At 36.8% G+C, this 27,756-nt stretch overlaps 1 protein-coding gene across 1 annotated transcript; it reads right to left on the bottom strand.

Moving 5' to 3' along the window:
• Positions 1-11: 11 nt before the first annotated feature.
• On the bottom strand, positions 12-27,574 carry LOC132556081 (uncharacterized). The gene is made up of 9 exons (XM_060220470.1): positions 27,399-27,574; positions 22,432-24,665; positions 16,569-16,650; positions 15,182-15,258; positions 14,729-14,866; positions 12,277-12,414; positions 5,890-6,035; positions 4,106-4,265; positions 12-3,626 (listed from the first exon to the last, which is right to left on the bottom strand). Exons 1-9 carry the CDS (start codon positions 27,457-27,459, stop codon positions 3,564-3,566), a joined length of 3,099 nt encoding a protein of 1,032 aa, XP_060076453.1. The 5' UTR covers positions 27,460-27,574; the 3' UTR covers positions 12-3,563.
• Between the last annotated feature and the right edge of the window lie 182 nt (positions 27,575-27,756).

Here is a 27,756-nt window from a genome sequence, read left to right as displayed (position 1 = left end):
TCACAAGATACTTAAAGAGGAATTTTTATCGTACAATACAATTTATAGAAACATATAACATACACATGGGAATTAACTATACAGTGCAGCAAATTGACCAATTACGCTTCAGACCAACAATGTATTCCTCTTTATGTCATGTAGTGTGGCCAGAGGGCTTATATAACACGGAATGTGACATTATCAGAAATACATTTTATAATGTGTCCAACGCATGTAAGTGCACATGCTCTAAAAGCATTCTTTTTGTAAAGTACGGATAAGTTGGAAATTAAAAAGGGGATATGTTGGGCAGCTCACAATAAAACATTACAATATCAGAAATCTCTACCAGTACCTTTACAATATCAGAATTCTCCACCAGTACCTTTACAATATCAGAAATCTCTACCAGTACCTTTACAATATCAGAAATCTTTACCAGTACCTTTACAATATCAGAAATCTCTACCATTACCTTTACAATATCAGAAATATCTACAATTACCTTTACAATATCAGAAATTTCTACCAGTACCATTACTCCAGGAGGTGCAATCACTTTCACTCTCTTCACCTCTGGAACCATCCTCGATACTCCAGGGGTTACAATCACTTTCATTCTCTACACCCCTGGAACCATCCTCGATACTCCAGGGGTTACAATCACTTTCACTCTCTTCACCCCTAGAACCTTTCTCGATACTACAGGGGTTACAATCACTTTCACTCTCTTCACCCCTGGAACCTTTCTCGATACTACAGGGGTTACAATCACTTTCACTCTCTTCACCCCTGGAACCATCCTCGATACTCCAGGGGTTACAATCACTTTCACTCTCTTCACCCCTGGAACCATCCTCGATACTCCAGGGGTTACAATCACTTTCACTCTCTTCACCCCTGGAACCATCCTCGATACTCCAGGGGTTACAATCACTTTCATTCTCTACACCCCTGGAACCATCCTCGATACTCCAGGGGTTACAATCACTTTCACTCTCTTCACCCCTGGAACCTTTCTCGATACTACAGGAGTTACAATCACTTTCACTCTCTTCACCCCTGGAACCTTTCTCGATACTACAGAGGTTACAATCACTTTCACTCTCTTCACCCCTGGAATCTTTCTCGATACTACAGGGGTTACAATCACTTTCACTCTCTTCACCCCTGGAACCTTTCTCGATACTACAGTGGTTACAATCACTTTCAATCTCTTCACCCCTGGAACCTTTCTCGATACTACAGGGGTTACAATCACTTTCATTCTCTACACCCCTGGAACCATCCTCGATACTCCAGGGGTTACAATCACTTTCATTCTCTACACCCCTGGAACCATCCTCGATACTCCAGGGGTTACAATCACTTTCACTCTCTTCACCCCTGGAACCATCCTCGATACTCCAGAGGTTACAATCACTTTCATTCTCTACACCCCTGGAACCATCCTCGATACTCCAGGGGTTACAATCACTTTCACTCTCTTCACCCCTGGAACCTTTCTCGATACTACAGGAGTTACAATCACTTTCACTCTCTTCACCCCTGGAACCTTTCTCGATACTACAGAGGTTACAATCACTTTCACTCTCTTCACCCCTGGAATCTTTCTCGATAGTACAGGGGTTACAATCACTTTCAATCTCTTCACCCCTGGAATCTTTCTCGATACTACAGTGGTTACAATCACTTTCAATCTCTTCACCCCTGGAACCTTTCTCGATACTACAGTGGTTACAATCACTTTCAATCTCTTCACCCCTGGAACCTTTCTCGATACTACAGGGGTTACAATCACTTTCACCCTCTGTACCCCTGGAACCATCCTCGACACTCCAGGAGTTATGATCACTTTCACTCTCTGTACCCCTGGAACCATCCTCGATATTCCAGGAGTTACAATCACTTTTGCTCTCTGTACCCCTGGAACCATCCTCGATACTCCAGGGGTTACAATCACTTTCACTCTCTGTACCCCTGGAACCATCCTCGATACTCCAGTAGTTATGATCACTTTCGCTCTCTGTACCCCTGGAACCATCCTCGATACTCCAGTGGTTAAAATCACTTTCGCTCTCTGTACCCCTGGAACCATCCTCGATACTCCAGTAGTTATGATCACTTTCACTCTCTACATCCTAAGACATATCAAGGCAAAAAGTGAAGTAATTTGATTGCTCCCAGGAGAAAAAGAACCTGACCAATCACAGGCTGATACCGTCATTTTGAAGATTACGAAGAAGACACCCAACTTCAAAGCCTATACAGTATACCGTTATGTGACCTCGAGATTCGTTTTTTGTACATCAAAGGATCGAACTAGATGTCCCGTTTTGTCCACAAGGTGTCGCACATGGAACCTTCAATTTTGCCTTGACATGTTCCAGCAGTAAAGAGAGCGAAAGTTATTGTAATTCCTGGAGTATGGAGAATGATATCCTCAGGTGTATTAGACCCACATTTCACACCACCTATGTATAATACAATGTTAAGGTGATCAAGTCTACCATTGACTTCCATTCCCTTTCCATAGGGACACCTTGTACTACAACACATATCTCAATCTTTGTCACAGTATCTAACTTGACACTTTATGTTTCTCATTTGACATCCAGATTAAATTTTGGGATATACAGTATATAATATTTAAGATGTTGGCTCATGAGTTTTTTTTATAGATATCTATAGCATTACAACCTAGCCCAGAGAAAAAATTATGGAAATCACATAAATATTAATATCAGACATGTTTGATAAAGTGAGTTCTCTCTGATTTTGACTAAATTGGAGCATTTTTTGATGTTTATCAAGTGCAAATCATGTTACTGAACAAGAGGCCTAAGAGGCCTGCATCACTCATCAGGTTAATTTAGCTATTCAACCATTTAATAAAGAATTTCAAATATGACAATCTCTGATGTAATTTCCCTATTGGGGTCCTGGCTTTGTGGTCAAACAGAAGTATAATTCACTATTTATAAAAATAACTTCAGACCAGACTTGGACAATATCCTTGTATGGAAGAATGGTTTTTAAGAACTTATATTTCCACAATTGGGCCCATCCCTCCCCCTAGGGGGCCAAGATGCACCATTTATATAGAACTGATTCCCCTTCATCTAAGAATACTTCTGACAATTTTGGGCAAAATCCAATCATTCCTGCAGTAGGAATAGAATTTGCTCTATTTGTCCTAATGGACACCATCTTCCATCACAAGGAGATACAACTGATTCTCCTTCTCCCAAGAATGTTTCACATCAAATTTGGGCAATATACATTTATTTTTTTAGTAGGTGTAGGATTTTAAAGAACTTGCAAAATTAGCCCTTTTGGCTCCTGCCCCTCTGGCCCCAGGGGACTGAGAACCAATCCTTACACAAACTTTGTTCCCCATCACCCAAGAATACTTCTGACCAAATTTGGGAGATATCTAATCATTCCTAATGAAGAAGTAAGTTTTAAAAAAAAATGCAATATTTCCGCAACTGGTCCCTGCTCCTCCTGCTCCAGGGTACTCCGAGAATACTTCAGATTAAATCACATAGATATCACACTGAGAGTCACAACAGGTTGTGTTAGGTTGTTGAGGTTATGGAAGCTTTTGGTCCATTTAAGATGATGGCATACTCGTGTAAGGCCTGAAATACAGCAAAAAATGAGTTCTTTGTAGTCACACCAAAATAGTAATGATTTTATCAAAACTTTGAATGGCCATGGTATTCATTGAATCCGCATCACTAAATATCAATTAACAAGGTCTCTGCATGACTCCAACAAAGGCACTACCAGATGAAAAACTATTGTGATTAAAATAGAAAACGACTTCTGATATTAACACATGAAATATAAAACAGAATTTGTTGAACTTTTCGTTGATATCAAATCATTTTAGATTTATCTATCATCAATTTTTGTAATTGTTGATTAAAATTGAATTGTTTAAAATTTGATTTTATTTGTATGTTGATATATTTGGTTGGTCTGTGATATACCAGTTCTTTTCCCTAAGGCACATCCCACAGAAAGTATAACAACAGTGCTCTCCCCTTGTCTCCACACACCACATGACATAAAGCACTAGTTGCCTCCCTTAGGACCACCATTAGACAATACTTACACTGTATATTAGACTGTACTGTTCTTTTGTCTGTACAGCACCCGCTCTTTCCCGTCTCATATTATGTACACAGCTAAAGACATCTAATTTGCGTCTGTCCTCAAATGACCTCATACAAATATCTATTGCTATGACTGTGCCGGTTCTCCCAGTTCCAGAACTGAAAATACATATTTATATCTATCAATTATCTCAAGTCATGCTTGTGTTTGTAACACTGAATTTATAGTTTCATTATCACAAAACATGCTGGATTAAGTCCAGAAAGTTTAACTCAAAATAAGGAAGTGATATATCCTAGCTTGTATTTTGGTACTTTCAAGTATTCATGAGTTGATCAAAGCATAAATTTTGTAATTATGCTGTGAGTTATTTTCCATATGATATAGCTTATCTATTCATCACAGAGACAAAGGTGAGTAACTGAAGGCATTTACATGACAAAGACATATTGCAGACATTTGCTGTGTTTACTGGACGATGACAGTAAATATTAAATGTTCTAAGTGTACTGGACATTGACAGTAAATATTAAATGTTCTAAGTGTACTGGACAATGACAGTAAATATTAAATGTTCTAACTGTACTGGACACTGACAGTAAATATTAAATGTTCTAAGTGTACTGGACAATGACAGTAAATATTAAATGTTCTAAGTGTACTGGACAATGACAGTAAATATTAAATGTTCTAACAGTATTGAACAATGACAGTAAATATTAAATGTTCTAAGTGTACTGGACAATGACAGTAAATATTAAATGTTCTAAGTGTACTGGACAATGACAGTAAATATTAAATGTTCTAACAGTATTGAACAATGACAGTAAATATTAAATGTTCTAACTGTACTGGACAATGACAGTAAATATTAAATGTTCTAACAGTACTGAACAATGACAGTAAATATTAAATGTTCTAACTGTACTGAACAATGACAGTAAATATTAAATGTTCTAACTGTACTGGACAATGACAGTAAATATTAAATGTTCTAACTGTACTGAACAATGACAGTAAATATTAAATGTTCTAAGTGTACTGGACAATGACAGTAAATATTAAATTTTGTTCTAAGTGTACTGGACAATGACAGTAAATATTAAATGTTCTAACTGTACTGGACAATGACAGTACATATTAAATGTTCTAACTGTACTGGACAATGACAGTAAATATTAAATGTTCTAAGTGTACTGGACAATGACAGTAAATATTAAATGTTCTAACTGTACTGAATGATGACAGTAAATATTAAATGTTCTGAACCTACTAAACAATGACAGTAAATATTAAATATTCTGAATCTATTGAACAATGACAGTAAATATTAAATGTTCTAACTGTACTGAACAATGACAGTAAATATCAAATGTTCTAACTGTACTGAATGATGACAGTAAATATCAAATGTTCTAACTGTACTGAATGATGACAGTAAATATCAAATGTTCTAACTGTACTGAATGATGACAGTAAATGTTAATCACTAATTCTATTTTATAAATCATGTTAACATGAAACAAAACTGGTATCATGTTGCCCATTTGATGTTAGCTGCAGATGTAGCGAATTGCGTTCACCTGCATCATTAGCTGTATTTACATATTGATCTAGATATATTGATATCTAACGTGCTGTTTTGTCAGTTAAAGGTTCTTCGATCTCAACAGTATTCAAAGCTCAATGAATTCAATTTCTTTTCATAGATAACTGGAAAAAGAAACGTGTAGAAATTAAGTAAACTCTAATGTTTTGATAAGTAACAAGAGTTGTACTGACCTGCAGTGTACGATTGCTGGTGCACCGCTGTCTTCAAAGTGTGGACGTGTGTCGAGAATAAATTTCACCAAGGATATAGGCTCTGGTGTGCTGTGTCTGGGCCAGGATGTATACCAGAAGTGATAAATCTCACGTATCAAGTTGTTCTGTAAGGAGGTACTGAATCAATCATGCCTACATCCACAATAGCAATCCCTACATCCACAATAGCAATCCCTACATCCACAATAGCAATGTATACATACACAATAGCAATATATACATACACAATAGCAATGTATACATACACAATAGCAATGTATACATACACAATACAACATACACATCCTCAATACAACATACACTTCCTCAATAACAACATACACATCCTCAATACAACATACACATCCTCAATACAACATACACATCCTCAATAACATACACATCCTCAATACAACATACACATCCTCAATAACAACATACACATCCTCAATACAACATACACATCCTCAATACAACATACCTATCCTAAATAACAACATAAACATCCTCAATAACAACATACACATCCTCAATACAACATACACATCCTCAATACAACATACACATCCTCAATAACAACATACACATCCTCAATAACAACATATACATTCTCAATACAGCATATACATCCTCAACATACACATACTCAATACATCCTCAATACAGCATACACTTCCTCAATAACAACATACACATCCTCAATAACAATATACACATCCTCAATAACATACACATCCTCAATACAACATACACTTCCTCAATACAGCATACACATCCTCAATAACAACATACACATCCTCAATAACAATATACACATCCTCAATAACATACACATCCTCAATACAACATACACATCCTCAATACAACATACACATCCTCAATACAACATACACATCCTCAATACAACATACACATCCTCAATAACAGCATACACATCCTCAATACAGCATATACATCCTCAACATACACATCCTCAATACAACATACACATCCTCAATAACAATATACACATCCTCAATAACATACACATCCTCAATACAACATACACTTCCTCAATACAGCATACACATCCTCAATAACAACATACACATCCTCAATAACAACATACACATCCTCAATAACATACACATCCTCAATACAACATACACATCCTCAATACAACATACACATCCTCAATACAACATACACATCCTCAATAACAATATACACATCCTCAATAACATACACATCCTCAATAACATACACATCCTCAATACAACATACACATCCTCAATACAACTTACACATCCTCAATACAACATACACATCCTCAATAACAACATACACATCCTCAATACAACATACAAATCCTCAATAACAATATACACATCCTCAATAACAATATACACATCCTCAATACAACATACACATCCTCAATACAACATACACATCCTCAATAACAACATACACACCCTCAATAACAATATACACATCCTCAATAACAACATACACATCCTCAATACAACATACACATCCTCAATAACATACACATCCTCAATACAACATACATAGCCTCAATAACAATATACACATCCTCAATAACAACATACACACCCTCAATAACAATATACACATCCTCAATACAACATACACATCCTCAATAACATACACATCCTCAATACAACATACACATCCTCAATAACATACACATCCTCAATACAACATACACATCCTCAATAACATACACATCCTCAATACAACATACACATCCTCAATAACAATATACACATCCTCAATAACATACACATCCTCAATACAACATACACATCCTCAATAACATACACATCCTCAATACAACATACACATCCTCAATAACAACATACACATCCTCAATAACTTACACATCCTCAATACAACATACACTTCCTCAATAACAACATACACATCCTCAATACAACATACACATCCTCAATAACATACACATCCTCAATACAACATACACATCCTCAATAACAACATACACATCCTCAATAACTTACACATCCTCAATACAACATACACTTCCTCAATAACAACATACACATCCTCAATAACAACATACACATCCTCAATAACTTATACATCCCAATACAACATACACATCCTCAATAACAACATACACATCCTCAATAACAACATACACATCCTCAATACAACATACACATCCTCAATACAACATACACATCCTCAATAACATACACATCCTCAATAACATACACATCCTCAATAACATACACATCCTCAATACAACATACACATTCTCAATACAACATACACATCCTCAATACAACATACACATCCTAAATAACAACATACACATCCTCAATACAACATACACATCCTCAATAACAACATACACATCCTCAATAACTTATACACATCCTCAATACAACATACACATCCTCAATACAACATACACATCCTCAATACAACATACACATCCTAAATAACAACATACACATCCTCAATACAACATACACATCCTCAATACAACATACACATCCTCAATAACATACACATCCTCAATAACAACATATACATCCTCAATACAACATACACATCCTCAATACAACATACACATCCTCAATACAACATACAAATCCTAAATAACAACATATACATCCTCAATACAACATACACATCCTCAATACAACATACACATCCTCAATAACAATATACACATCCTCAATACAACATACACATCCTCAATACAACATACACATCCTCAATACAACATACACATCCTAAATAACAACATACACATTCTCAATACAACATACACATCCTCAATACAACATACACATCCTCAATACAACATACACATCCTAAATAACATACACATCCTCAATACAACATACACATCCTAAATAACAACATACACATCCTCAATACAACATACACATCCTCAATACAACATACACATCCTCAATACAACATACACATCCTCAATACAACATACACATCCTAAATAACATACACATCCTCAATACAACATACACATCCTCAATACAACATACACATCCTCAATAACAATATACACATCCTCAATAACAATATACACATCCTCAATACAACATACACATCCTCAATAACATACACATCCTCAATACAACATACACATCCTCAATACAACATGCACATCCTCAAGAACAATGTATAAATCCACAAAAACAATGTTCACATCTATAACATATTTAACAATGTATATACAACATCATATTATATAGTTTACATCCATGATAACAAGATAATCAGTGAAACAGTGAAAAAAAAAACAGGTTTATTGGGTAAGTTTGCTGTGTGTGAGTTTGCCTTTGGCTAATTTAATGACACATATCTGTAAAAAATGTTACAATGGTGATTTTGCATAAAAAAATTAATGTTTCAACATGTTACAAACATGTAAATAGTTTAAGTATCCAGAGCATTTATCTTCTATTGATTTCTAAAATTTTCTCTTACATATTCACTCCTCCTCTCATTCAATGCATTTTTCCAAATTGAACAGACACTTTGTACTGTCTCTGATTCTAATGCTATTGAATCGATAATGCTTTCAAATGCTTTCATTTTCCTCATCAATTTTTTTGATGATGGTTAGTAATGATATATTTATAAAAGATGATGATACTAATGCCAGTATAGGCTGACAAAGTAAATGTAATTGCTAACTCTATTTGTTTGATCAGGCTAAGAAGTTGTCTGGAGGTCTGGTCGGGGTACGAAGTTGTCTTGAGGTCTGGTCAGGGTAAGAAGTTGTCTGGAGATCTGGTTGGAGTAAGAAGTTGTCTGGAAGTCTGGTCGGGGTACGAAGTTGTCTTGAGGTCTGGTCAGGGTAAGAAGTTGTCTGGAGGTCATGTAGGGGTAAGAAGTTGTCTGGAGATCTGGTCGGAGTAAGAAGTTGTCTGGAGGTCTGGTCGGGGTAAGAAATTGTCTGGAGGTCATGTAGGGGTAAGAAGTTGTCTGGAGATCTGGTCGGAGTAAGAAGTTGTCTGGAGGTCACGTAGAGGTAAGAAGTTGTCTGGAGGTCTGGTCGGAGTAAGAAGTTGTCTGGAGGTCTGGTCGGGGTAAGAAGTTGTCTGGAGGTCTGGTTGGGGTAAGAAGTTGTCTGGAGGTCTGGTTGAAGTAAGAAGTTGTCTGGAGGTCTGGTACCGGTAAGAAGTTGTCTGGAGGTCTGGTCGGAGTAAGAAGTTGTCTGGAGGTCTGGTCGAGGTAAGAAGTTGTCTGGAGGTCAGGAAGGGGTAAGAAGTTGTCTGGAGGTCACATAGGGGTAAGAAGTTGTCTGGAGGTCTGGTCAAGGTAAGAAGTTGTCTGGAGGTCTGGTCGAGGTAAAAAGTTGTCTGGAAGTCTGGTCGGGGTAAGAAGTTGTCTGGAGGTCTGGTCGGAGTAAGAAGTTGTCTGGAGGTCACGTAGGGGTAAGAAGTTGTCTGGAGGTCACGTAGGGGTAAGAAGTTGTCTGGAGGTCATGTAGGGTAAGAAGTTGTCTGGAGGACTGGTTGGGGTAAGAAGTTGTCTGAAGGTCCGGTCGGGGTAAGAAGTTGTCTGGAGGTCAGGTCGGGGTGAGAAGTTGTCTGGAGGTCAGGTTGGGGTGAGAAGTTGGCTGGAGGTCTGGTCGGAGTATGACCTTCAGTAATTACTACAATATTGTATATTATGAGGTCATACCTAAATATTCTTCAGTTGAATATTACGATATTGTATATTTTGAGGGAATACCCTGATATCCTTCAGTTAAATACTGCCATGTTGTGTATTTTGAGTGCCTACCTCTATATCCCTCAATTAAATACTGCCATATTGTGGATTGTGAGTGCCTACGTCTATATCCCTCAGTTAAATACTGCCATATTGTGGATTGTGAGTGCCTACGCCTATATCCCTCAGTTAAATACTGCCATATTGTGGACGTTGAGTGCCTACGTCTATATCCCTCAGTTAAATACTGCCATATTGTGGATTGTGAGTGCCTACGTCTATATCCCTCAGTTAAATACTGCCATATTGTGTATTGTGAGTGTCTACGTCTATATCCCTCAGTTAAATACTGCCATATTGTGGATTGTGAGTGCCTACCTCTATATCCATCAGTTAAATACTGCCATATTGTGGATTGTGAGTGCCTATGTCTATATCCCTCAGTTAAATACTGCCATATTGTGGATTGTGGGTGCCTACGTCTATATCCCTCAGTTAAATACTGCCATATTGTGGATTGTGAGTGCCTACGTCTATATCCCTCAGTTAAATACTGCCATATTGTGGATTGTGAGTGCCTACGTCTATATCCCTCAGTTAAATACTGCCATATTGTGGATGTTGAGTGCCTACCTCTATACCCCTCAGTTAAATACTGCCATATTGTGTATTGTGAGTGCCTACCTCTATATCCCTCAGTTAAATACTGCCATATTGTGGATTGTGAGTGCCTACGTCTATATCCCTCAGTTAAATACTGCCATATTGTGGATTGTGAGTGCCTACGTCTATATCCATCAGTTAAATACTGCCATATTGTGGATTGTGAGTGCCTACGTCTATATCCCTCAGTTAAATACTGCCATATTGTGGATTGTGAGTGCCTACGTCTATATCCCTCAGTTAAATACTGCCATATTGTGGATGTTGAGTGCCTACCTCTATACCCCTCAGTTAAATACTGCCATATTGTGTATTGTGAGTGCCTACCTCTATATCCCTCAGTTAAATACTGCCATATTGTGGATTGTGAGTGCCTACGTCTATATCCCTCAGTTAAATACTGCCATATTGTGGATTGTGAGTGCCTACGTCTATATCCATCAGTTAAATACTGCCATATTGTGGATTGTGAGTGCCTACGTCTATATCCCTCAGTTAAATACTGCCATATTGTGGATTGTGAGTGCCTACGTCTATATCTCTCAGTTAAATACTGCCATATTGTGGATTGTGAGTGCCTACGTCTATATCCATCAGTTAAATACTGCCATATTGTGGATTGTGAGTGCCAACCTCTATATCCATCAGTTAAATACTGCCATATTGTGTATTGTGAGTGCCTACGTCTATATCCATCAGTTAAATACTGCCATATTGTGTATTGTGATTGCCTACCTCTATATCCATCAGTTAAATACTGCCATATTGTGTATTGTGAGTGCCTACGCCTATATCCCTCAGTTAAATACTGCCATATTGTGTATTGTGAGTGCCTACGTCTATATCCCTCAGTTAAATACTGCCATATTGTGTATTGTGAGTGCCTACATCTATATCCCTCAGTTAAATACTGCCATATTGTGTATTGTGAGTGCCTACGTCTATATCCCTCAGTTAAATACTGCCATATTGTGTATTGTGAGTGCCTACCTCTATATCCTTCAGCTGAAGTATTGACATCGTATACTCCTGTTGTACATCTTTTTTCTTCAGTTCAACAGTGATGTCCCCAAACTGTCGACAAGAGTCCATACCCTCTGTGTCTGGACAGTATGTCTCACAGCTGGGCTATAAAACATCAATACATTTAGTTTGAAAAACACCAAGGACTCACAACTTTGTTATCAAACATCAATACATTTAGTTTGAAAAACACCATGGACTCACAGCTTTGTTATCAAGCATCAATACATGTAGTTTGTAAAAACACCAAGGACTCACAGCTGGGCTATAAAACATCAATACATTTAGTTTGAAAAACACCAAGGACTCACAACTTTGTTATCAAACATCAATACATTTAGTTTGAAAAACACCATGGACTCACAGCTTTGTTATCAAGCATCAATACATGTAGTTTGTAAAAACACCAAGGACTCACAGCTGGGCTATAAAACATCAATACATTTAGTTTGAAAAACACCAAGGACTCACAACTTTGTTATCAAACATCAATACATTTAGTTTGTAAAAACACCAAGGACTCACAGCTGGGCTATCAAACATCAATACATTTAGTTTGTAAAAACATCAAGGACTCACAGCTGGGCTATAAAACATCAATACATTTAGTTTGAAAAACACCAAGGACTCACAACTTTGTTATCAAACATCAATACATTTAGTTTGTAAAAACACCAAGGACTCACAGCTGGGCTATAAAACATCAATACATTTAGTTTGAAAAACACCAAGGACTCACAACTTTGTTATCAAACATCAATACATTTAGTTTGTAAAAACACCAAGGACTCACAGCTGGGCTATCAAACATCAATACATTTAGTTTGTAAAAACACCAAGGACTCACAGCTGGGCTATAAAACATCAATACATTTAGTTTGTAAAAACACCAAGGACTCACAGATTTGTTATCAAACATCAATACATTTAGTTTGTAAAAACACCAAGGACTCACAGCTTTGTTATCAAACATCAATACATTTAGTTTGTAAAAACACCAAGGACTCACAGCTGGGCTATAAAACATCAATACATGTAGTTTGTAAAAACACCAAGGACTCACAGCTGGGCTATAAAACATCAATACATTTAGTTTGAAAAACACCAAGGACTCACAACTTTGTTATCAAACATCAATACATTTAGTTTGAAAAACACCATGGACTCACAGCTTTGTTATCAAGCATCAATACATGTAGTTTGTAAAAACACCAAGGACTCACAGCTGGGCTATAAAACATCAATACATTTAGTTTGAAAAACACCAAGGACTCACAACTTTGTTATCAAACATCAATACATTTAGTTTGTAAAAACACCAAGGACTCACAGCTGGGCTATCAAACATCAATACATTTAGTTTGTAAAAACATCAAGGACTCACAGCTGGGCTATAAAACATCAATACATTTAGTTTGAAAAGCACCAAGGACTCACAACTTTGTTATCAAACATCAATACATTTAGATTGTAAAAACACCAAGGACTCACAGCTGGGCTATAAAACATCAATACATTTAGTTTGAAAAACACCAAGGACTCACAACTTTGTTATCAAACATCAATACATTTAGTTTGTAAAAACACCAAGGACTCACAGCTGGGCTATCAAACATCAATACATTTAGTTTGTAAAAACACCAAGGACTCACAGCTGGGCTATAAAACATCAATACATTTAGTTTGTAAAAACACCAAGGACTCACAGATTTGTTATCAAACATCAATACATTTAGTTTGTAAAAACACCAAGGACTCACAGCTTTGTTATCAAACATCAATACATTTAGTTTGTAAAAACATCAAGGACTCACAGCTGGGCTATAAAACATCAATACATTTAGTTTGTAAAAACACCAAGGACTCACAGCTGGGCTATAAAACATCAATACCTTTAGTTTGTAAAAACACCAAGGACTCACAGCTTTGTTATCAAACATGTTAGATATGGTTATTATATGAAATATTAATGATCCCAGTTTGGCATAAACACACACAAACATTTACTTTATGAAAAGGCTCAGTACATGGCTTACAAATATACAACCATTTGCTCTAAAGAAGCAAGAGCTCAAGGCTGGACTTTCACTACAATTTCTCTATACATTTGATAACATATTACAACTCACAGCTGTTGAACTATCCACACAGTTATTTATATATACAAAGATTTCCCTGCTAATCAACTACTTGGAACGTCATAACTTGTGATTTACATAAATTACCAGGTTCATGGAATGAGTGACATGCCTGGTCCAAAGGACTAATGATCATGAGTTATAGGCTTTTTATACTTAGACCTTTGTGTCTATAGCAACCAGGGTACTATAGCAACCATAGTAACTATTAAAATCTATACACATCTCTAGATGGTCATTAATAGCCTTCTATAGTGTTTTTCTAATCTAAAGAAATCTACCTGTCCATTTTCTTGCATGGGAACAAGCATCAGTATGACCCGTGATTGTTGTTCCCAAACCATCCGCCAGAAGTCACTCATTGTCCTGTGTAGTGGAGCCTGTGTGGCTATGTATGTCTTGTAGACATTGTTGTAGCCCTACAGATAAAGTTTAGTACAAAATGTTCTAAAATCCATTCTCATGTGACTTGTTGTTTAATAGACGATAATTACATATAACATTCAACAAGTGATGTACTTTAACACCAATTCAGTAACATTATAAGATGTAGGAAATAAAATGTTGTGAGAAAACATATGTATGAAAATTTAAACTTAAAAATTTTTCATTGCTGATAAAATGTCAAGCATTATCTTCCAGAATAATATGAGTTTGGAATTATGTAAATGTATGCATATACCGAGACAAAGTGGGACGCGTACCAAAAAGACATAGTTGCCATCTGTACTCACCGAAACATAGTTGGCGTTGATGTAATCAGAGTTATCTTCTCCTGGTATCTTCTTCAATTTTATTCGATTATGTGGAACTGAAAAAAGGGATTATCTAGCCCAAGTATATTAATTAATTATCAGGCTTCACAGCACTCAGCTGTGGAAACCAGAATGATTTCATGTACCAATAATAAACATGTCTCCGAACTGTCAGTCCTTCATATATCAACAGTTACTCACTCAGAACATATGATGCCTAACACAATATTATCGTCTAATATAACCTATTGTGACATCAGGATAAGATTACAAAAATGACGTCACACATTCGTACATTGCAGCATTGTAATGCCACTAAATAGACTTTGAAGTACTGAAAGTACATAATATGGTGAATATTTGTTTAGACAACTGATATGTGATTTAAAGTCTATGAAATTCACTCATATTTTGTTTGTGATTTTTGAAACTCGTCACTTTATTGTTCATTTAAGTTTGATGAAGGGCTCGTTTGATTAATGACAAATGAAATGGTAACTCATGTAAAAACCCCTAGTGATGTGTTTTATCAAAAACATCATACACAGTAATCCAGGGTTAAAAAGTCACTGTCATCACAGGTAGTATAACACAAACAGTTTTAATGAAGTTTAACCACTGCCAGTAAAACACAGTGTTAACAGTATCATGGTTCAGCTGATGTTTTTGACCTCTTTTGACCTCAATGTTTGATATTGTTATTGATAAAGTTAATGAAAAGGTTTAGAAAGTTTAATTACTACAACATCTTAGTCATAACAAGCTCTTAACGGTACAAGTTCTTAGTAATAAAATCTCTGACTCACACAAGCTCTGATCAACACAAGCTCTGATCAACACAAGCTCTGATTAACACAAGCCCTGATCAACACAAGCTCTAATTAACACAAGCTCTGATCAACACAAGCTCTGATTAACACAAGCTCTGATCAACACAAGCTCTGATCAACACAAGCTCTGATTAACACAAGCTCTGATCAACACAAGCTCTGATTAACACAAGCTCTGATCAACACAAGCTCTGATTAACACAAGCTCTGATCAACACAAGCTCTGATCAACACAAGCTCTGATTAACACAAGCTCTGATTAACAGAAGCTCTGATCAACACAAGCTTTGATTAACACAAGCTCTGATTAACACAAGCTCTGATCAACACAAGCTCTAGATCGTCAAGCATGTTATGTTGTAGATTACAATATAATTCCTATTACAAGATGTAGGACCTCCTAATTCTTGCCTTAATCAGATCCCGAGTATGGTGTACCTGTATTGGTTTTCTCCAAGGTTCTAGAATCAAAATCCTCAAGATGACGCTTGAAAGGTGATTAACAAAAAATGTATCTCGCTTGCTTATATACTTACATGGGATAACATTAGCAAATCTGTTTTTAATTTCAGCCCCAACTGGTACGGATGATAGTTTTGGCATTTCTACCGACAAAGCCTGGAATTGATACATGTACATTTATGCTAACCTGTATTTTTCATTTGTAAATCAAAGCTCAATATTTTTTTTACCATAAATAGTTTTTTAATATTACGCTTTGAATTTGTTATATTAAAACTTCCTTTGGGACCATGCTCATATCTGATGTTATCTGATGTTTATCAATAAACTTCACAGTTTAGTACAAATGTATATATAGACTCTCATATAGTCAATGTCCTTAAAAGCTACACAGGGCTGTAAAATCAAGTAGATTTCTGGGCTCTGATGTTTCATTCTGAAACATACAATATATGGTATACTTCACTGACTGCTCCCTCTGAAACAATATACAATACACAATATGCTTTACAAATTGCTCTATCTAAAACAATACAAACACTATACTACACAGACAGCTCCCTCTGAAACAATATCCACTACACACTATACTACACTGACAGCTCCCTCTGAAACAATATCCACTACACACTATACTACACTGACAGCTCCCTCTCAAACAATATCCACTACACACTATACTACACTGACAGCTCCCTCTCAAACAATATCCACTACACACTATACTACACTGACAGCTCCCTCTGAAACAATATCCACTACACACTATACAATATCCACTACACACTATACTACACTGACAGCTCCCTCTAAAACAATACCCACTACACACTATATTACACTGACAGCTCCCTCTGAAACAATATTCACTACACACTATACTACACTGACAGCTCCCTCTCAAACAATATATAATACACACTATACTACACTGACAGCTCCCTCTCAAACAATATCCACTACACACTATACTACACTGACAGCTCCCTCTGAAACAATATCCACTACACACTATACTACACTGACAGCTCCCTCTGAAACAATATACAATACACACTATACTACACTGACAGCTCCCTCTCAAACAATATCCACTACACACTATACTACACTGACAGCTCCCTCTGAAACAATATACAATACACACTATACTACACTGACAGCTCCCTCTGAAACAATATCCACTACACACTATACTACACTGACAGCTCCCTCTGAAACAATATACAATACACACTATACTGCACTGACAGCTCCCTCTGAAACAATATCCACTACACACTATACTACACTGACAGCTCCCTCTGAAACAATATCCACTACACACTATACTACACTGACAGCTCCCTCTCAAACAATATCCACTACACACTATACTACACTGACAGCTCCCTCTCAAACAATATCCACTACACACTATACTACACTGACAGCTCCCTCTCAAACAATATACACTACACTCTATACTACTCTGACAGCTCCCTCTCAAACAATATCCACTACACACTATACTACACTGACAGCTCCCTCTGAAACAATATACAATACACACTATACTACACTGACAGCTCCCTCTGAAACAATATACCACTACACACTACAGCTCCCTCTCAAACAATAACTACACACTATACTACACTGACAGCTCCCTCTCAAACAATATCCACTACACACTATACTACACTGACAGCTCCCTCTCAAACAATATATAATACACACTAAACTACACTGACAGCTCCCTCTGAAACAATATCCACTACACACTATACTACACTGACAGCTCCCTCTCAAACAATATCCACTACACACTATACTACACTGACAGCTCCCTCTGAAATAATACCCACTACACTACACTGACAGCTCCCTCTGAAACAATATATAATACACACTAAACTACACTGACAGCTCCCTCTGAAACAATATATAATACACACTATACTACACTGACAGCTCCCTCTCAAACAATATCCACTACACACTATACTACACTGACAGCTCCCTCTCAAACAATATCCACTACACACTATACTACACTGACAGCTCTCTGAAACAATATACCACAGCTACACACTATAAACTACACTGACAGCTCCCTCTATAAACAATATACCACTACACACTATACTACACTGACAGCTCCCTCTCAAACAATATATACTACACTGACACACTATACTACACTGACAGCTCCCTCTCAAACAATATATAAAACACAATAAACTACACTGACAGCTCCCTCTCAAACAATATATAGCTCCCTCTCAAACAATATCCACTACACACTACACACTACAGCTCCCTCTCAAACAATATATAATACACACTAACTACTACACAATATCCACTACACACTATACTAATGACAGCTCCCTCTCAAACAATATACACTACACACTATACTACACTGACAGCTCCCTCTCAAACAATATCCACTACACACTATACTACACTGACAGCTCCCTCTCAAACAATATACAATACACACTATACTACACTGACAGCTCCCTCTCAAACAATATCCACTACACACTATACTACACTGACAGCTCCCTCTCAAACAATATCCACTACACACTATACTACACAGACAGCTCCCTCTCAAACAAACAATATAGACTACACACTATACTACACTGACAGCTCCCTCTCAAACAATATCCACTACACACTATACTACACTGACAGCTCCCTCTCAAACAATATACAATACACACTATACTACACTGACAGCTCCCTCTCAAACAATATCCACACACTATACACACTACAGCTCCCTCTCACTACACTGACAGCTCCCTCTCAAACAATATCCACTACACACTATACTACACTGACAGCTCCCTCTGATACAATATCCACTACACACTATACTACACTGACAGCTAAACAATATATACTACACACTATACTACACTGACAGCTCCCTCTCAAACAATATCCACTACACACTATACTACACTGACAGCTCCCTCTCAAACAATATCCACTACACACTATACTACACTGACAGCTCCCTCTGAAACAATATCCACTACACACTATACTACACAGACAGCTCCCTCTGAAACAATATATAATACACACTATACTACACTGACAGCTCCCTCTGAAACAATATCCACTACACACTATACTACACAGACAGCTCCCTCTCAAACAATATATAATACACACTATACTACACTGACAGCTCCCTCTCAAACAATATCCACTACACACTATACTACACTGACAGCTCCCTCTGAAACAATATCCACTACACACGATACACACTGACAGCTCCCTCTCAAACACTACACTGACAGCTCCCTCTCAAACAATATCCACTACGCACTATACTACACTGACAGCTCCCTCTCAAACAATATACAATACACGCTATACTACACTGACAGCTCCCTCTCAAACAATATACAATACACACTATACTACACTGACAGCTCCCTCTCAAACAATATATAATACACACTATACTACACTGACAGCTCCCTCTCAAACAATATCCACTGCACACTATACTACACTGACAGCTCCCTCTCAAACAATATATAATACACACACACTATACTACACTGAAACAATATACTCACACTAAACTACAACAGCAATATCCACTACACACTATACTACACAGACAGCTCCCTCTGAAACAATATATAATACACACTAAACTACACTGACAGCTCCCTCTCAAACAATATCAACACACTATACTACACTACACACTACTATCCACTACACTGACAGCTCTCCAATATCAAACACACTATATACACTGACAGCTCCCTCTCAAACAATATCCACTACGCACTATACTACACTGACAGCTCCCTCTCAAACAATATCCACTACACACTATACTACACTGACAGCTCCCTCTCAAACAATATCCACTACACACTATACTACACTGACAGCTCCCTCTGATACAATATACAATACACACTATACTACACTGACAGCTCCCTCTGAAACAATATACAATACACACTAAACTACACTATCCCTCTCAAACAATATCACTACACACTATACTACACTGACAGCTCCCTCTGAAACAATATCCATACACAGCTACACACTACACACTACACTGACAGCTCCCTACTCAAACTATATACTACACACTATACTACAAACAAATCAACACACTATACTACACTGACAGCTCCCTCTCACAATATACTACACACTATACACACTGACAGCTCCCTCTCAAACAATATCCACTACACACTATACTACACTGACAGCTCCCTCTCAAACAATATACACACTACACACTATACTACACTGACAGCTCCCTCTCAAACAATATATACACTACACACTACACACTACTACACTGACAGCTGACAGCTCCCTCTCAAACAATATACTACACACTATACTACACTGACAGCTCCCTCTCAAACAATATATAATACACACTATACTACACTGACAGCTCCCTCTGAAACAATATATAATACACACTAAACTACACTGACAGCTCCCTCTCAAACAATATCCACTACACACTATACTACACTGACAGCTCCCTCTCAAACAATATCCACTACACACTATACTACACTGACAGCTCCCTCTCAAACAATATATAATACACACTAAACTACACTGACAGCTCCCTCTCAAACAATATCCACTACACACTATACTACACTGACAGCTCCCTCTCAAACAATATCCACTACACACTATACTACACTGACAGCTCCCTCTCAAACAATATCAACTACACACTATACTACACTGACAGCTCCCTCTCAAACAATATCCACTACACACTATACTACACTGACAGCTCCCTCTCAAACAATATACAATACACACTAAACTACACTGACAGCTCCCTCTCAAACAATATCCACTACACACTATACTACACTGACAGCTCCCTCTCAAACAATATATAATACACACTATACTACACTGACAGCTCCCTCTGAAGTCAGCTGCAAGACAAATACAACAGAATTCAGATGTAATGGTCCAATCAATTCCTTCTGTGGCAATAAGGAAAGTGACATCAGAAGAGTCTATCAATATATTCAGGAAATTATGTCTGATTTAAATATTCTATTTCTCATTTCATATATCAAAATAGTGGATCATTGCCCTAACAAACGCTTTACATAAAGTTATTATTGCTTTTATCACAAGAGTGCCGTGGACACAATATACGCCGCCACAAAATATAAAGACCAAGATTGGTCCTTTTAATTATCACTTTTAACATGTCTGTATTCATAAGCTCAAAATGAAGTCTGTGAGACAAGTTAGCTTAGCTGAAAGAGACAGGGACCTGAGATCCTAAATTGCATAAATCTTACAAAAATCAAAGAACTGAAAAATCGCCCCTTCATGCACATCTACCCATTGTAGAAGTGACATTGAGCAAGTTTCAAGAAAATCTGATGATTAGTTTAGGAGGAGTTGCGTTCACAAGGCTCCACTATGAGCAAGCTACAGATACAAAGTTGAAAATGGCATAAATCTTACAAAAATCAATGAACCAAAAAATTGCCCCTTCATGCACATCTACTCATTGTCGTAGTGACATTGAGCAAGTTTCAAGAAAATCTGATGATTAGTTTAGGAGAAGTTGTGTTCACAAGAAATAGACGTATGGATGTATGGACGGACGGACGGACATACAGAGAAGACGACGCCAATATATGACCACCTCCGGTGGTGTATAAAAATAGTAAAAGATTGTTAGTGAATACATTTCTGACTCAAAAGGTTTTTGTTGATTGAGTTCTCATGGAGTTTACAAAAAATGAAATCCTTGAGTCTCTGACCGTTATCAGATGAAAGACAGTATGTTCCATGTAGGAGACGTAGAGAAATTTAATCATATAAACACGAGATTGATCTTTTATACATCACAAACACATGTCTTTGACCTAAAGAGATTGGTAAATTTACCTTCTGTTTAAATTGGGATTCCAAAAGGTCATCAAATCCCTTCTTGATAATGTCACTGACGACTTTTGTCATTTCTTCATCTACCTTCCCGTCCGTGTCAAGGAAATACAACTCAATCTTAACTTCTTCAAACTCATTGTTATCTGTAAAAGGCACGGCTAATTTATCGCACATTTTTGGGCGGATGTTTAGAAGCACCACCTGTTGTTGTTGTATATCTATTTGCTGGTGATTCTCCACTATTTCCATCAGTTCCGTGATGAACCTTTCTTTTTGCGAACAAAACTCGGTCAAGGTCATTTGAAGCTTGATACTGATTAAAACAGAGGGCAGAGATGTATGTACCTGAATGTGTTTGTGAGAGGTACTTGGGTTTTTGACCTTACTAGAGGTACTTGTGGAAGGTAGTACTGTGCTCCTTGTGAAAACTACACTGGGATTTGTTACTGTTGTGGCATGTGACGTTTTTTCCTGTTCTTTAGCTGAAGTATGATTGGCTTTTTTTGTTGTCAAAAATGGAATGATAATTTCCGAAAAATATGGAGTTGTTTTATGTGCTGTTGTCCCGGATACTGGAGATGTGGGAGTCTTATTTGCTGAAGGAGTAGCCGATGTGCCTTGACTAGAAAGTTTTGTCAGAGGCATGACCGATGTAAGGGGTCGTATTTGAGGGATCGAATAATTTCCTTCACCAGGTGCAGTTGATGAGTTTGTAGTAATTTTATCACTCGTGTAAGGATTTAGGGTCGTCAGTGAAGAATTCAGGACATAGCCTGGAGAGGTTGATGTGTCCTGTTGAGATCCTAGTTCAGTGTTTTGCTGACCATCATTTATGACGAGCCCTTGGGAAGCCATAGGAAGGCTCCCTACTGTTGGAGAAGATGTTACAGAATTCATTTGATGTATTGAGTGACTGATGTAGCTTTGATCTGTAATGTTGGAAGTGATGAGGTCCCCTTGAGAGGCAGACGGGGATATCTGCTGAGAGGAACTAAACTGCTGGTGATCTGACTGATCCATAGAACCTGATACCACTACAGTGAACATTTCATATCCTTTACCTGTGCTACCTTCACTATTGTAAATACTAGCTAGAAAACTTGGTGTGATTACCTCATAGAATGACTGACCATTAAGGTCTGTTACAGAGGAAGATAACTGTGTCACTATGAGATCAATATCTCTCATTATTGAAGTTCTTAGTTCTAAAGGTTCAGTAGACGTAACTAAGTCCAGCGTTAACTGATAGCTGTGACTGGTGTGCTGTGTAGAAATGTCCTCCGCATGGGATGGTGTGGGCATAATTGCATGTGGAGAGTCACTATTGTTTACTTTCATTTTGTATTGTTCCTCATCAACACCACTGTTACTAGAGTATATTACGGGATTATCTGTCGTAACATCAGCATTGGCTGTTTGATTCTGCTGGTCACCTTTGGCTGATAAATCTTTATTATTGCCGAATTCGTCTGTGCGATTTTCATTAGTTGTGATATTTGTAAGCTGTCCTTGAGAATGCTCCCCAGGAAGTCTGACTGTGGGAAGACGTTGGAAGGATAGTCCATTGGATACATCATGTACCATATCCGAGTAAGGGGTCACAGGAATATGTTCTGAGTGTATCTCGTTCTCGGGAAAGGTCTCTTCTGCATGTCCTCCCTCGAAAGGAAAAGGACCAGCACTGTCGGGTAGGAAACTGATATGTTCACCTGGCTCTGGTTCCATGTGACGACCCAATTCCTCAGTAAGAAGTGGATGGTGCATATCTGTCCTGTCAGAGTGTTCCTCAGTATTTTCACTTGGAATGTTACCACCCTCCTCTACACTCACACTTTCTGCCATGTCACTTCCATAGACATTTTCTAGAGAAGAGATGTTTCTGTCTGGGTTTGATATGTGTCTTGTCCAAATATTCGATTCATCCTGAATAACCTCATTTGGTTCCCCTTGAGGTTCCCCTTGAGGTTCCCCTTGTGGCTCGCTATGAGGTTCATGTCCTGGTACTTCTTGTTGATGATGTGGTTCCTCTTGTGATTCCAACTGAGGTTCTATGAGGGGGTCAAACTGTTGAGACTGTCTTTGCTCTGCCTCAGTTTGGTCGTTAACCTGTGTTTGGTGCTGACTAGAGGGCAGGGCGGCATAGTCTTGACTGTACCCGTTGATCCCCGATGTTTCCCCCCTCAGACCTGAGTGTTCTATAGGGATGGACACAATCCCAGTGATCTGCAGATAACCTGAAATAGACAATGGTCTATTTTCATTTGAATATTGAATATAATTACTGTTATTGTGACAAAGCCAAAGTAATCATGTACATTCTTGTTTACATATTGTTAGATAATGATGTACATTCTTGTTTACATATTGTTAGATAATGAAGTAGATTTTTGTTTACATATTGTTAGATAATGATGTACATTCTTGTTTACATATTGTTTGCAAGATAATGATGTACATTCTTGTTTACATATTGTTAGATAGTGATGTAGATTCTTGTTTACATATTGTTAGATAATGATGTACATTCTTGTTTACATATTGTTAGATAATGATGTAGATTTTTGTTTACATATTGTTAGATAATGATGTACATTCTTGTTTACATATTGTTTGCAAGATAATGATGTACATTCTTGTTTACATATTGTTTGTAAGATAATGATGTACATTCTTGTTTACATATTGTTAGATAATGATGTACATTCTTGTTTACATATTGTTTGTAAGATAATGATGTACATTCTTGTTTACATATTGTTAGATAATGATGTACATTCTTGTTTACATATTGTTAGATAATGATGTACATTCTAGTTTACATATTGTTAGATAATGATGTACATTCTTGTTTACATATTGTTAGATAGTGATGTACATTCTTGTTTACATATTGTTAGATAATGATGTACATTCTTGTTTACATATTGTTAGATAATGATGTACATTCTTGTTTACATATTGTTAGATAGTGATGTACATTCTTGTTTACATATTGTTTGTAAGATAATGATGTACATTCTTGTTTACATATTGTTAGATAGTGATGTACATTCTTGTTTACATATTGTTAGATAATGATGTAGATTCTTGTTTACATATTGTTAGATAGTGATGTACATTCTTGTTTACATATTGTTAGATAATGATGTACATTCTTGTTTACATATTGTTAGATAATGATGTACATTCTTGTTTACATATTGTTAGATAGTGATGTACATTCTTGTTTACATATTGTTTGTAAGATAATGATGTACATTCTTGTTTACATATTGTTAGATAGTGATGTACATTCTTGTTTACATATTGTTAGATAATGATGTAGATTCTTGTTTACATATTGTTAGATAGTGATGTACATTCTTGTTTACATATTGTTAGATAATGATGTAGATTTTTGTTTACATATTGTTAGATAATGATGTAGATTCTTGTTTACATATTGTTTGCAAGATAATGATGTACATTCTAGTTTACATATTGTTAGATAATGATGTACATTCTTGTTTACATATTGTTAGATAGTGATGAACATTCTTGTTTACATATTGTTAGATAATGATGTACATTCTTGTTTACATATTGTTTGTAAGATAATGATGTACATTCTTGTTTACATATTGTTAGATAATGATGTACATTCTTGTTTACATATTGTTAGATAATGATGTACATTCTTGTTTACATATTGTTAGATAATGATGTAGATTCTTGTTTACATATTGTTAGATAGTGATGTACATTCTTGTTTACATATTGTTTGTTAGATAATGATGTACATTCTTGTTTACATATTGTTAGATAATGATGTAGATTCTTGTTTACATATTGTTTGCAAGATAATGATGTACATTCTTGTTTACATATTGTTAGATAATGATGTACATTCTTGTTTACATATTGTTAGATAGTGATGTACATTCTTGTTTACATATTGTTAGATAGTGATGTACATTCTTGTTTACATAGATAGTGATTATCTATCAATTGTTTGACGGATGATGATTTTCATGGTGATTGATACGTTAAATGTTTGTTAAATATGTAGTCTATTTATATTATCTGTGGAGGATATAAAAAGAATTGGAGTTGGAAAAGATCACGTTTTACTGAAAGAGTTTGACCTAAGCTTTAATTTCTAAGTAAGCAAACATTCGTACCATAACAGGTAAACCAACATACTGATATCAGAACTAATGATAACGTGTATCAGTATCAACATTCAATAGATACAGAGACGAGTAAAACATACAAGATTTTTGTCTGGCAATATGACATTCGATGGAAATGTTCACCAAGGTAATACTGTAATTGATGTCTGTACTGATGCTTGTTAATCAACCTATTCACTAGTATATATGGATGGGTCAGATGGTGCAGTGGTAACACATAGGCCTTTTATCTGGTGTTGGATTCCTGACAAGGGTATGAAAATTATGGTATGGGGTCACCTGTCCAACCCCATGATATTCACCAGGTACTCTGGTTCCATCCCTCAGTAAGACCCCTTCATTTTCACCAGGTACTCTGGTTCCATCCCTCAGTAAGACCCCTTCATTTTCACCAGGTACTCTGGTTCCATCCCTCAGTAAGACCCCTTCATTTTCACCAGGTACTCTGGTTCCATCCCTCAGTAAGACCCCTTCATTTTCACCAGGTACTCTGGTTCCATCCCTCAGTAAGACCCCTTCATTTTCACCAGGTACTCTGGTTCCATCCCTCAGTAAGACCCCTTCATTTTCACCAGGTACTCTGGTTCCATCCCTCAGTAAGACCCCTTCATTTTCACCAGGTACTCTGGTTCCATCCCTCAGTAAGACCCCTTGTGCCCTTCCATCCACACCAACAAGTGTGATAAATATCAGCTGACAGTTTGCTTCAAAATTGTTTAAAAATAAAGTTTAAATAAACTTTTATATTTAGACAGATACACGACAGACTTTAGATAACTCTGAATTAAAACTCACCAATGACAAGAACTACACAGAAAATCAATGAAGGGCCAGTCAACATTTTGTGAGGCATCATAGGCAGATTTCTCGGACCAGTATTTTTGATTCACAGTTGACTTGAGAGATCCACAAAGACCTCCGTCGAACTTGATCCAACTGTTTCCATCATCATTACATGTAGATGCCTCACTGAAGCACTGAAATTATATATCAAAAGCTCACAGTATGAACAATTATTTATACACAGTTAACTTGTTTGTTGTCCAATTTGTAAATTCTTTCTCATTCTGTCTGCTTCACTTACATGACAAACAGGCTTACCATGTTACAATGAAACTTTGTCAAAGAGGACACTTTTACCTCCTGCCACATC

Source organism: Ylistrum balloti, unplaced genomic scaffold (assembly GCF_031769215.1).
Source record: "Ylistrum balloti isolate Yb309-2 unplaced genomic scaffold, AGI_CSIRO_Ybal_v1 Utg370544, whole genome shotgun sequence".
Taxonomy (NCBI): Eukaryota; Metazoa; Mollusca; class Bivalvia; order Pectinida; family Pectinidae; genus Ylistrum; species Ylistrum balloti.
Note: the sequence above shows the minus strand (reverse complement) of the source record. Positions and strands in the feature narration are given on the sequence as shown.

What these genes read in the sequence shown, in the direction of transcription:
- LOC132556081 (XM_060220470.1), bottom strand. Translation starts at nt 27,459, where the DNA reads ATGATGCCTCACAAAATGTTGACTGGCCCTTCATTGATTTTCTGTGTA. An exon ending in AATCCCAATTTAAACAGAAG is followed by an intron (nt 16,651 to 22,431) that starts GTAAATTTACCA and finishes TATCAATTCCAG; the next exon opens with GCTTTGTCGGTAGAAATGCC. An exon ending in TTCAGCTGAAGGATATAGAG is followed by an intron (nt 6,036 to 12,276) that starts GTAGGCACTCAC and finishes ACCTCCTTACAG; the next exon opens with AACAACTTGATACGTGAGAT.